Consider the following 12921-nt stretch of genomic DNA (forward strand, 5'->3'; position numbering starts at 1 on the left):
TCATTAATTCAGCCTGATCAGAATCCGCCATTTTCAACTGAAACATACTTTTCACTGTTCACATTTGAGCAAGATTTGTACGAAAAGTTGTTTGATATTATACCTTCTGTTCACGTGCTAAATGTAAAGGCAGTAAAGGTTACAATTTGCGCTCACGGATAAACTGATGATCAAGTAAAGTCAACAGCTTGAAGAAGTCACTCAAAACAAAGAACGTCAGAAAAGTATCAATTCAAAAACAGAAACTCAAGGATGGATATAAAAACACAAATGGATACCATAGAAGAGCTATTAAAACATTGACACGGCACAGCAATCACGCTTCACTAACCACAGAACATTTCAATATCAACAGAAACTGATTTATGTAATAATCAGACATGCATATCAATAGCAAGTTACGACATCAAGAGACCCGACTGATGGATTCGCAGTTGGGAGTTGAATCCTTCTCAGTTTCTTTACTTGGTTTGCTGGGTCTCTGGCATGTAGGTCGAGGTATCCAACTCATCAGGAAGTTCGCCAATTTGCACATCAAATCGTTCTTGCACTTTGTTCAGAACGCCGGCATCTTCTTCGCTAGAGACGAAGGTCACAGCCAGACCTTTGGTTCCGAATCGTCCAGCTCGGGCCACACGATGCAAGTACGTGTTGCTGTCCTCGGGCATGTCATAATTGAATACAATGTTCACTCGCTCAATATCCATGCCTCGGCCGAACAAGTTGGTTGCAACCAGGATTCGCTTTTTGAAGTCCTTGAATTCCTTGTAGTGAGTCAGACGTTCGTCCTGGGACATTCCTCGGTGGATTGCAATCGATGGGAAGTTCTGTTCGATGAGAAGATCATTTAGAGCCACACATCGAGGCACTGACTTGACGAAAATGACAACTTGGTTGAAGTCAAGAACGTCCAGGAGATTGAAGAGACGTCGGTTCTTCTCAGTGTCCTTCAGTTTGATGTAGTGCTGCTGCAGACAATGCAGAGTCAGCTTGGTGTCGTCGTCCACAAACACTTCAAGAGGATCTTGCATGAATTTTTTGCACACAGTTCTGACACTGTTGTCCAATGTTGCACTGAACATCATCACCTAAATTCAAACTTCATCCACTGCAAAGGCAAAAAACAAGCCATACAATTAACTCAAGTATTATCACATTTGCTAGCTCAAAATAATTGCTCCTGAAAATTTCTGCTAGAAAACAATTATTGAATTTTATCTAAATTATGTTATGCAGATTTAACAGCTACGATCTCAATTTGATAACCAGATTTTCAAATGACATGGTTGTATACCTGTTTTTGATGTGCAGTTTGCTTGAAGATCTCCTGTGTATCTCTTCGCATGTCCAACTTCTCAAGCATGTTGTCACACTCATCCAGGATGAAGTGCTTGAGGTTTTTCAAGTTCAGGTCCTTCTCTCTCACCAGAGCCAGAATACGGCCGGGAGTTCCAACCACGATTGATGGGCAGTTTGATTTGAGGGTTTCCTTATCTTTCGTAATAGGTACACCACCAAAGAACACAGATACCTTAATATCTGACATGTACTTGGAGAATCGCTCGTATTCCTTGGCAATTTGGAAAGCCAACTCTCGAGTGTGACACATGACTAGCACACTGACTTGTCCTTCAGTAACCTCCAGTTGTTGCAAAGTTGCCAATACAAACACGGCAGTCTTACCCATACCGGACTTCGCCTGGCAGAGGACATCCATTCCAAGGATTGCTTGAGGAATACACTCGTGTTGCACTTCGCTAGGATGCTCGAAACCACAGTCGGTAATCGCTCGCAACAATTCCGGTTTCAGAAGCAGATCACGGAAGCCTGAAGTATGAATAGACACATACATACCCTTGACCTCTTTAGTGCTCTTAACATCCTTGGCGTCACCCTGGGTTGTCTCTTCCTCTTCATAATCCAAAAGTTCAACTTCGCTCATTTTGACAGGCAGGGACGCGAGAAGACACGAATCTGAAAAAAATTACTTTCATATGGCACTTTAATGCGTGTTATTTCAACCAATTCTGGAACAAATGAATAGTAATGGGAAAAATGCCAAAAACTGAATCCTCAAAAACGGTTATCACAAAGAGTAGCTTTTTCATAAATTGTTCCTGGGATGCATTTGAATCATAAAGCATTATCTAATCTTATTTTTATCTAACAATAACGCACAACACAATGAAGTCGACTTCAAGAAAAAGTAGTACTTTAGTGGTCAGATATCGTATAACCCCCAATCACGGTAATTATACCATGGCGGGCGATAATGGGAACACCCCAATGATGTTAATTCTGTGGTTACTACGGGCACTATATATCCTGTATACGCTTTTAGTTCACTGTAAACTGAACAGTTGCTGGTTACATTTCTTTTGATTTGAACGAGGGCTCCCATCGCTTTCGTTTTTCTTTTTTGTGTTTGCTGGTCAGTTGAAGTTGTTTTAAAGCCATCAGCGTACCCGAAGCATCGAACATTTGCCAGGTCCTCTGTTAGATCGTTGATGAAGAACAGGAACCGTAGAGCTCATAGTACTTTGGTACTCCATTCTTCTTAAGAGTTGAAGAACAGACCATGTTCCATGTACTGCTTTGTGGTAGTAATGTATCACCAAAAGTTATGTCCTCGCCGACCTGTTCTTTCGATACCTGGTAGCAGTTACGAAAACTTGAACAGATTTCTGGCACCATTTTCCCAGAAACTACCGGGCGCAAACATTGAAACCAACACGCAAGATGATAGAAAGGCCTTAGAGTCTCCCTCTCTTGAAGATAACGAGCAGAGTATCTCTTGACGTAAGTTTGTACACCAACGTGCCGGTTGGCGAGGCTATAGAATTGTTCTAAGATAACTCTATTCAAGCACCCAATGATCCCAAGATCCGCAATGAAAAGTTTGTTAAAAATTGCGGTAACAAATGTTTACTTTGAATGTAACGGGATCTGGTATGTACAATCATCACAGGCTGTAATACTAGCAAAAGTGTGGATGAAATTGTTTGAGGCATCACTGCAAACACCGGAACTTATTGAAAAAATCTCTAGATCCGATCAAAACGGGAACTGCAAAGACTGCAACCACAGAGTGACTTTCCGAGGAAGAGCAAAAAATGTGAGTCATGCAAAAACTGGTTTCTTGCAAAATACCAAAATATAACGAATGAGGAATACGCTAAACTGCAGGATGTTGTTTGGATTTGTACGTAGTGCAGCAATCAACAGACAGACGAGCGGTTTAAGGAGATAAAACTGTTCAACAGGTTTAAGGATGACATTATCTGCACGGTGCGTGGTGACCCAGTCGAGTATATAAAAATTGAAAATTCGTTACACAACAACCTGCAATTTACCATTAAAAAATAATATGAAAGGAGATTTGGCTTTTCTTGACATTAGCGTAAATGATAGAAGCACAAGTAATATCACCTGTCATTGGTATCAAAATCCAACTGACACTGGAATAATACTGAATTTTCGCAGCTGTGTACCGGTTCAGCTTAAGTGAAAAAGGATTCAAGGGACGCTGCACAGTGTTTCTAATGCAACATCATATTAGTTGGCATTCGAACCGGCTCTTAAAAAAAAACGAAAATTGCCAGACCAAAAATTAGTATCCAGAGAATGGTATAAAAAACAGTGAACCAGACTTTATAGAAGATAAAAAGTGGCGGTAAAGATCAATTGAAAACAACACCGAAAGCATCAAGAGCAAGACTAAATCTCATGCTAAGCCAACGATTTCTCTACATAACAGAGGCAACATTTTTCAAAACTCTGCAGAAAAATTGAAGAAACTATGCGACTTACAAATTGAAGAATCTATGCGAAAATTAAGATCAAGCCTCCCCACCCTGAAATCATCTTTCGATGAGACCTGAAATCACATGATATAGCAGTTAAATTGGAATGCATGCAGATCCATCGATGTTTGGCAAACAAGCCGGCATGTTACCACAAAGACATCTGATTATCAAAGGAGGAGTGCACAGGTGGGTCAACATCTTATTGAAAGTGGGGGTGTCACGAATGACTCTGAATTAAAAATTCTGGACTGGATGATTATCGGACAGTAAAAGAGCAAGTGACTATCGAACCTATCTACATCAACAAGCTGAAGCCGGCACTAAACAAATGCGACGAATTTAGGGGGTAGGAGTGGGAACTCACGCCAAAATATTAGTTCTAATCATCATTATAAAACGAAATTTGCAACACTTCCACTACATGGATAATTTGGGTTATATGCTAATTTGGAATACTTTAGAAATACAAAACATGGCAAATATCAAAAAATCCAGAAAAGGACTGTTTTTAAACAAATTGATATCAGTTAAAAATAAGAGTTGTAAATAGGCTAAGTATTGTATATTTGAAAACATTTTTGATTGCTTTTTATATAATAGTTCCTAGAATTGTTTTAATTTTGGTCGCAAAAAAAATGTAAAGACATATTCATTTTATCTTTTAACAATTTGTGAAACCATTTTAACATGAAGATGAACGTAATTTTCGAAACCTTTTGCTTTAAAAAACGGAAGTAACCTTAATTTGACAAATTGGTTTCTTTTACATTAATCTGTATTGTTATTAATTTAATAATCTTAAAATTGTGGATCTTCGTTCTCATAGGTAGAAATAGGATTTCAAGGCTCCCAATATTAAATAGTTTTTATATAACTGAATTTTATTGTAGCCGTGGTTGCCCTTTTGTAATGTTGATTGTTGGAGCTAGCTCATTGAATCATTCTTTGGAGAAGTGGGATATTATTCGACGACAACTCAAACAGAAAATCATCTCGAAAACGGGATACAATTTACATCCAAACGCTAAAGATAAGTACAACATATTTCAAAATCGATTGCGGTAGGATGAAAACAAAACCAAATTTATATTGTGGCGCGATATAATCAATAACTCGTTAACTAAACCGAAAAGCGATATAAGGACACACTTCAACAGTGATGAAAAAAGATGAAATTGAACTTCTACAACGAATGAGGTAATTGGAATTATTTATTGTGTCACAGAAGGCTCCCCTGACATCTATAAAAAATTGAGAATAAAAAAGAGAATGAGATACCAGTGTTGCATATTGTCAAGAATCTTAAATCTCTCCAAAACCAAAAGGAAAAAAAGTGCTAAAACAGTACATTAAGATACACACGGATCCATTTCTCAATTTGATTAAACTCTTCACGAAAGAACGGTGATTTGAAGAAAATTTGCAAAAAGATGACTACCTATTCTCAGAAATTACGAAAAAAAACTCACCTAACAAATTGTCAGCTTTGAGTTTAGTTTAAGTTTCGTGAGGTTCGTAGCGATTAGGTTCCTTAGTCCAATTCAAAAATTTTAGCCTCCAGTCCCGGTTGTTAAAATTACGTTTGAGAAATTCCCAGATATTAAGTTGCTTGGTCTCGCTCAGAAAATAACATAACACGAAGTGGTGAAAAATTGTAGAACTTGCGAGAAGGCGAATAAAGCAAAAGAAAACAGTTATACTTGTGTGGCATGTAATTGTAAAATGCATCTGATTCCTGAATGTGCAGCCTATTCCCCAACTGCTATGACTGGCATGAAACAGCATGGTATGAATGCCATGCTAATTTGCAAAGATAGTAATGAACAAAATGAAAAGGAATAATTTATTCGTTTTCGAACCTTGGCAAAAGTTGCTGTAAAAAATGAGAGCGTGGATTTTGAGGATAAACTGAAGACTATAGAAAGGCGCCTAACGGACGACTTAGTGGATGAGAAAATTGAGAATGCTACACAAACGATATGTGATGCAGTTAAAAAAAACGTTTGCTGCTGTTGTTGCTGTAAAAGATACTTCAGGATAACCTAAAAGAGGTAAACTGATGAAATCTTGAAAAGTCACAATTTGAGAAGTGCATAAGAATACAAGGAATACATGAGGATCCTAATAATATGAAAGAGGAAAATTTTCTCCAAATGAATGATGAAGTTAACGATCTGCTGGATTCAATAGGTGCAAATACACATGTCAAGGAAATACAAAGATTTGGAAAAATTCTAAAAGATAGAGAAAAGTCAAGAGTGGTATCAGTAACATTGGCAAACAAACACGCAGCAAGAATCACTCTTTCAAAAAAACAGGAATTTATAAATAATTTGGTCGAGAGAAACATTTACATTCTGCCAGCGTAGACGAGGGGGAGGGGGGGGGGAGTGCACTAAAAAGAAATCAAATGTTGGAAAGCAAAAGTAGCTGGTTAAAGGAGGTGTACTTAAGGAGAAATTGAAAATTCGATAAAGGGAACTTTTTAATGTTGGAGTCAAAGTGCAGTTGGATATACAGAATGCCCTTACCCAGGGACTAGGTTTTCTCTTTATCCACCAAATAAATGCAAAAAGTTTAGTAAATACCGAAAAAGATCAAAATAAATAAATGCTGTAATTAACTCAGCTTATAGTGTTTTTTATAATGTCTTTGCGAAAACTGTTTGAACAATAATTTCAATGACTGCGAACTCTTTTTTAACGATAACAATTATCATAGAAGTGATTGAGCTTCGATTGAAGATAAAAGTGCGCATGGAGGTACCCTCATTACTGTAAAAAACCACTGATATCGGAGGAAATGAATTGCGCTCCACCCATTTCAAGTATGGTGTGTGAAATTACTCTTTAAGGCACTCAAGTCTTTCTATATGTGTTCCACAAACAACCCATATCAAGCCCATATTGATTTCCGATAGAAGATTTCCAATTGCTCCTGAGAAAATTCCTGAAAACAAACCAATTTCCATCAGTGGAGACTTTAATTTTTAGAAGCAAACTGGAAAACACTGTATAGTCTCAACAAGACTGAAGACAAAGTCATCTAAAATTTGAACAAAAAATACTTCGCCAAACTATCGGTTTCCCGATATGTGGAAACATCATCTTGGATACTGCCTTCCATCAAAACTGTCATCTATCCGGTGGATTAGACAAATTCTTCCCATCTATCTATAATCTAATTGACCATAAAGCCAATCGTATATGTTTAGAAAGACCACTCATTGAAACAAAACCATCGATAGAGAAAATTAAAACTTTTCGAAATGCTGACTATGACGCTATAAACGAGCTTCTTGTTGAAAAACCGTTCCAGGCAATTTGTTACACCAACCTAAACAAAATGAGCAAAGTAATTCTCAATGTTCATTTTATATGTCCCGAAAAGAACAAGGCATAGACAATCAATGCCACCTTGGATTTTCTGCATTAGTTCAAATATGATTAAAAAGCTAAGTACACATAAACATTTATTGGAGAATAAACCAACATCCCACAAAAACAATTGAGTTTTAAACTGGAAAACCAAATCATTGACTCAGCTGAATAAGGCATAGTTGTAAACCAAGAAAAATTAATAAAGACATACAGACAGATCTTTTAAACATCCAAAAAGAGTAAACAGATCTTCCTGCCTGCCCAAAGTCTTGTTGAATGATACCAAACCAAGTTCGCTTCGATGCGAACAGGTAAATATGTTGAAGGAAATCGTTTACTCCGTGTTCTCCCCAATAAACAATTTCAGCTTGAAAGATTTCAAAGTACCAAAACACTCTCTAGAAAATCTTTACTTCTCGAAGAATACAATCAACAATATAATAGATGATATTGATGATGCTGAATCAAGAGCGCCGAACGCCATACCTCCGGGTTATTATGTAAAGGCTAGCAAGAATAGTGCAATATCATGCTTTCAGGCCTTCGGAATATAAAGAAGCTGCAAAAAATGCCCGACAGCTGGAAAGTTGCTGCCATAACGCCAATTTTCAAAAAAAGGAAACCCCAGAAAAGTTGAAGTCTAACGGCCTGTCTCAATATTGGACATTGATAGCAAGATTCTGGAAAATTGTATATACATTGCCTGTTACAATCGTTTTCGACAGTTTCTGACTAAGAGTCAACATGGTTTTGTCAGCAAAAGATCTGTGCAAACAAATATGCTGCTCTTCCTAAAAAAAGAATTGAAGGGCTTGATCACGACCCTCACTCAGAGATAATTGCTTTCTATTCTGACTTCTCAAAATTGTTTGACAAAGTACCCCATCATGAATTAATTCCAAGTTGATTGACGTTGGATTTGGTGGATGTTTGCTTGAATAATAATTGACTACATAAAAGATCGACGACAATATGTGCGTGTGGACAATACCAGTTTTAAGATACTCGACATAAAAAGCGATGTACCACAGAGGACACTCCTAGGTCCATTTTTGTTCTCTATATTTATTAACGATTTTCCAGATGTCCTGATGTCTTCTGAGCCCTTTATTATCGCTGATGATTGTAGAACTTGTAGAACTTGCGAGAAGGCGAATAACGCAACAGAAAACAGTTATACTTGTGTGGCATGTAATTGTAACATGCATCTGATTCCTGAATGTGCAGCCTATTCCCCAACTGCTATTACTGGCACGAAAGAGCATGGTATGAATGCCATGCTAATTTGCAAAGATAGTAATGAACAAAATGAAAAGGAATAATTTATTCGTTTTCGAACCTTGGCAAAAGTTGCTGTAAAAAACGAGGGCGTGGATTTTGAAGAAAAACTGAAGACTATAGAAAGGCGCCTAACGGACGAATTTGTGGATGAGAAAATTGAGAATGCTACAAAAACGATATGTGATAAAGTTAAAAAAAACGTTAGCTGCTGTTGTTGCTGTAAAAAGTACTTCAGGATAACCTAAAAGAGGTAAACTGATGAAATCTTGAAAAGTCACAATTTCAGAAGTGCATAAGAATACAAGGAATACAGGAGGATCCTAATAATATGAAAGAGGAAAATTTTCTCCAAACGAATGATGAAGTTAACGATCTGCTGGATTCGATAGGTGCAAATACACATGTCACGGAAATACAAAGACTTGGAAAAATTCTGAAAGATAGACAACCGCCAAGTGTGGTATTAGTAACATTGGCAAATAAACACGCAGCAAGAATCACTCTTGCAAAAAAACAAGAATTTATAAATAATTTGGTCGAGAGAAACATTTACATTCTGCCAGCGTAGACGAGGGGGAGGGGGGGGGGAGTGCACTGAAAAGAAATCAAATGTTGAAAAGCAAAGGGAGCTGGTTAAAGGAGGTGTACCTAAGGAGAAATTGAAAATTCGATAAATGGAACTTTTTAATGTTGGAGTCAAAGTGCAGTTGGGTATACAGAATGCCCCTACCCAGGGACTAGGCTTTCTCTTTATCCACCAAAAAATGCAAAAAGTTTAGTAAATACCAAAAAAAGATCAAAATAAATAAATGCAGTAATTAAATCAGCTTATAGTGTTTTTTATAATGTCTTTGCGAAAACTGTTTGAACAATAATTTCAATGACTGCGAACTCTTTTTTAACGATTACAATTATCATAGAAGTGATTGAGCTTCGATTGAAGATAAAATTGCGCATGGAGGTACCCTCATTGCTGTGAAAAAAACACTGTGAAGAAATGAATTGCACTCCAACCATTTCAAGTATGGTGTGTGAAATTACTCTTTAAGGTACTCAAGTCTTTCTATATGTGTTCTACAATCCACCCATATCAAGCCCATATTGATTTCCGATAGAAGATTTCCAATTGCTCCTGAGAAACATTCCTGAAATTAAACCAATTTCCATCAGTGGAGACCTCAATTTTTAGAAGCAAACTGGAAGACACTGTATAGTCTCAACAAGACTGAAGACAAAGTCATCGTAACATTTGAACAAAAAATACTTCGCCAAACTATCGGTTTCTCAATATGTGGAAACAACATCTTGGATACTGCCTTCTATCAAAACTGTCATCTCTCCGTTGGATTAGACAAATCTTTCCCATCTATCTATAATCTAATTGACCATGAAGCCAATCGTCTATGTTTAGAAAGCCCATTCACTGAAACAAAACCATCAATAGAGAAATTTAGAAGTTTTCGAAATGCTGACTATGACACCATAAACGAACTTCTTTTAGAAAAACCGTTACAGGCAATTTGTTACACAAACATAAACAAAATGAGCAAAGTAATTCTCAATGTTCATTCTATATGTCCCGAAAAGAACAAGGCATAGACATTCAATGCCACCTTGGATTTCCTGCAGTAATTCAAATATGATTAAAAAGCTAAACACACATAAATTTTTATTGGAGAATGAACCAACATCCCACAAGAACAGTTGGCATTGAAACTGGAAAAACAAATCATTGATTCAGCTGAACAAGCAGAGTTGTGTACCAAGAAAAATTATTAAAGACATACAGACAGATCTTTTAAACATCCAAAAATAGTAAACAGATCTACCTGCCTGCCCAAAGTCTTGTTGAATGATACCAAGCCAAGTTCGCTTCGATACGAGCAAGTAAATATGTTGAAAGAAATCGTTCACTCCGTGTTCTCCCCAATAACCATTTTCAGCTTGAAAGATTTCAAAGTACCAAAATCTTCAACTCTCGAAGAATACAATCAACAACATAATAGATGATATTGATGATGCCGAATCAAGAGGGCCGAACGGTATACCTCCGGGTTTTTATGTAAAGGCTAGCGAGAATAGTGCAATATCATGCTTTCATGCCTTCGGAATATAAAGAGGCTGCAAAAAATGCCCGACAGCTGGAAAGTTGCTGCCATAACGCCAATTGTCAAAAAGAGGAGACCCGAGAAAAGTTGAAATCTAACGGCCGGTCTCAATATTGGACATTGATAGCAAGATTCTGGAATATTGTATACAAATTGCCTGGTACAATCGTTTTCGACAGTTTATGACTAAGAGTCAACATGGTTTTGTCAGCAGAAGATCTGTGCAAACAAATATGCTGCTCTTCCTAAAAAGAAAACTTGAAGCGCTTAATCACGACCTTCACTCAGAGATAATTGCATTCTATTCTGACTTCTCAAAAATGTTTGACAAAGTATACCATTATGAATTAATTCCAAGTTGATTGACGTTGGATTTGGTGGATGTTTGCTTGAAATAATAATCGACTACATGAAAGATCGACGAAAATATGTGCGTGTGGACAATACCAGTTTAAAGATACTCGACATAAAAAGCGTTGTACCACAGAGGACACTCCTAGGTCCATTTTTGTTCTGTATATTTATTAACGATTTTCCAGATGTCCTGATGTCTTCTGAGCCCTTTATTATCGCTGATGATTGTAGAACTTGTAGAACTTGCGAGAAGGCCAATAACGCAAAAGAAAACAGTTATACTTGTGTGGCATGTAATTGTAACATGCATCTGATTCCTGAATGTGCAGCCTATTCCCCAACTGCTCTTACTGGCATGAAAGAGCATGGTATGAATGCCATGCTAATTTGCAAAGATAGTAATGAACAAAAAGAAAAGGATTAATTTATTCGTTTTCGAACCTTGGCAAAAGTTGCTGTAAAAAATGAGAGCAAGGATTTTGAAGAAAAACTGAAGACTATAGAAAGGCGCCTAACGGACGACTTAGTGGATGAGAAAATTGAGAATGCTACAAAAACGATATGCGATAAATTCAAAAAAACGTTAGCTGCTGCTGTTGCTGTAAAAAATACTTCAGGATAACCTAAAAGAGGTAAACTGATGAAATCTTGAAAAGTCTCAATTTCAGAAGTGCATAAGAATACAAGGCATACATGAGGATCCTAATAATATGAAAGAGGAAAATTTTCTCCAAACGAATGGTGAAGTTAACGATCTGCTGGATTCGATAGGTGCAAATACACATGTCACGGAAAAACAAGGACTTGAAAAATTTCTAAAAGATAGACAACAGCCAAGAGTGGTATTAGTAACATTGGCAAATAAACACGCAACAAGTATCACACTTGCGAAAAAAAAGATTCTGGAAAATTGTATATAAAGTGCCTGATACAATCGTTTTCGACAGTTTATGACTAAGAGTCAACATGGTTTTGTCACCAGAAGATTTGTGCAAACAAATATGCTGCTCTTCCTAAAAAGAAGACTTGAAGCGCTTGATCACGACCCTCAATCAGAGATAATTTCATTCTATTCTGACTTCTTAAAAATGTTTGACAACGTATACCGTTATGAATTAATTCCAAGTTGATTGACGTTGGATTTGGTGGATGTTTGCTTGAAATAATAATCGACTACATGAAAGATCGACGACAAAATGTGCGTGTGGACAATACCAGTTTAAAGATACTCGACATAAAAAGCGGTGTACCACAGAGGACACTCCTAGGTCCATTTTTGTTCTGTATATTTATTAACGATTTTCCAGATGTCCTGATGTCTTCTGAGCCCTTTATTATTGCTGATGACTGTAGAACTTGTAAAACTTGCGAGAAGGCCACTAACGCAAAAGAAAACAGTTTTACTTGTGTGGCATGTAATTGTAACATGCATCTGATTCCTGAATGTGCAGCCTATTCCCCAACTGCTCTTACTGGCATGAAAGAGCATGGTATGAATGCCATGCTAATTTGCAAAGATAGTAATGAACAAAATGAAAAGGATTAATTTATTCGTTTTCGAAACTTGGCAAAAGTTGCTGTAAAAAATGAGAGCGTGGATTTTGAAGAAAAACTGAAGACTATAGAAAGGCGCCTAATGGACGACTTACTGGATGAGAAAATTGAGAATGCTACAAAAACGATATGTGATAAATTTAAAAAAAAAACGTTAGCTGCTGTTGTTGCTGTAAACAATACTTCAGGATAACCTAAAAGAGGTAAACTGATAAAATCTTGCAAAGTCACAATTTCAGAAGTGCATAAGAATACAAGGGATACATGAGGATCCTAATAACATAAAAGAGGAAAATTTACTGCAAACGAATGGTGAAGTTAACGATCTGCTAGATTCGATAGGTGCAAATACACATGTCACGGATATACAAGGACTTGGTGCACTGAAAACAAATCAAATGTTGAAAAGCAAAGAGAGCTGGTTAAAAGAGGTGTACC

General features: G+C 37.0%; 1 protein-coding gene across 1 annotated transcript; it reads right to left on the reverse strand.

Moving 5' to 3' along the window:
- Positions 1-211: 211 nt before the first annotated feature.
- On the reverse strand, positions 212-1995 carry LOC142341593 (spliceosome RNA helicase DDX39B-like). The gene is made up of 2 exons (XM_075392663.1): positions 1295-1995; positions 212-1088 (listed from the first exon to the last, which is right to left on the reverse strand). Exons 1-2 carry the CDS (start codon positions 1940-1942, stop codon positions 462-464), a joined length of 1275 nt encoding a protein of 424 aa, XP_075248778.1. The 5' UTR covers positions 1943-1995; the 3' UTR covers positions 212-461.
- Positions 1996-12921: the final 10926 nt, after the last annotated feature.

The sequence above is a fragment of the Convolutriloba macropyga genome, chromosome 6 (assembly GCF_964194025.1).
Source record: "Convolutriloba macropyga chromosome 6, txConMacr16.3, whole genome shotgun sequence".
In the NCBI taxonomy this organism is placed as follows: Eukaryota; Metazoa; Xenacoelomorpha; order Acoela; family Convolutidae; genus Convolutriloba; species Convolutriloba macropyga.

Bases quoted from the DNA above. Each gene is read 5' to 3' on its own strand.
- LOC142341593 (XM_075392663.1), bottom strand. From the start codon at position 1,942: ATGAGCGAAGTTGAACTTTTGGATTATGAAGAGGAAGAGACAACCCAG. The intron at 1,089-1,294 runs GTATACAACCAT...GTTTGAATTTAG, and splicing joins AAACTGCACATCAAAAACAG to GTGATGATGTTCAGTGCAAC.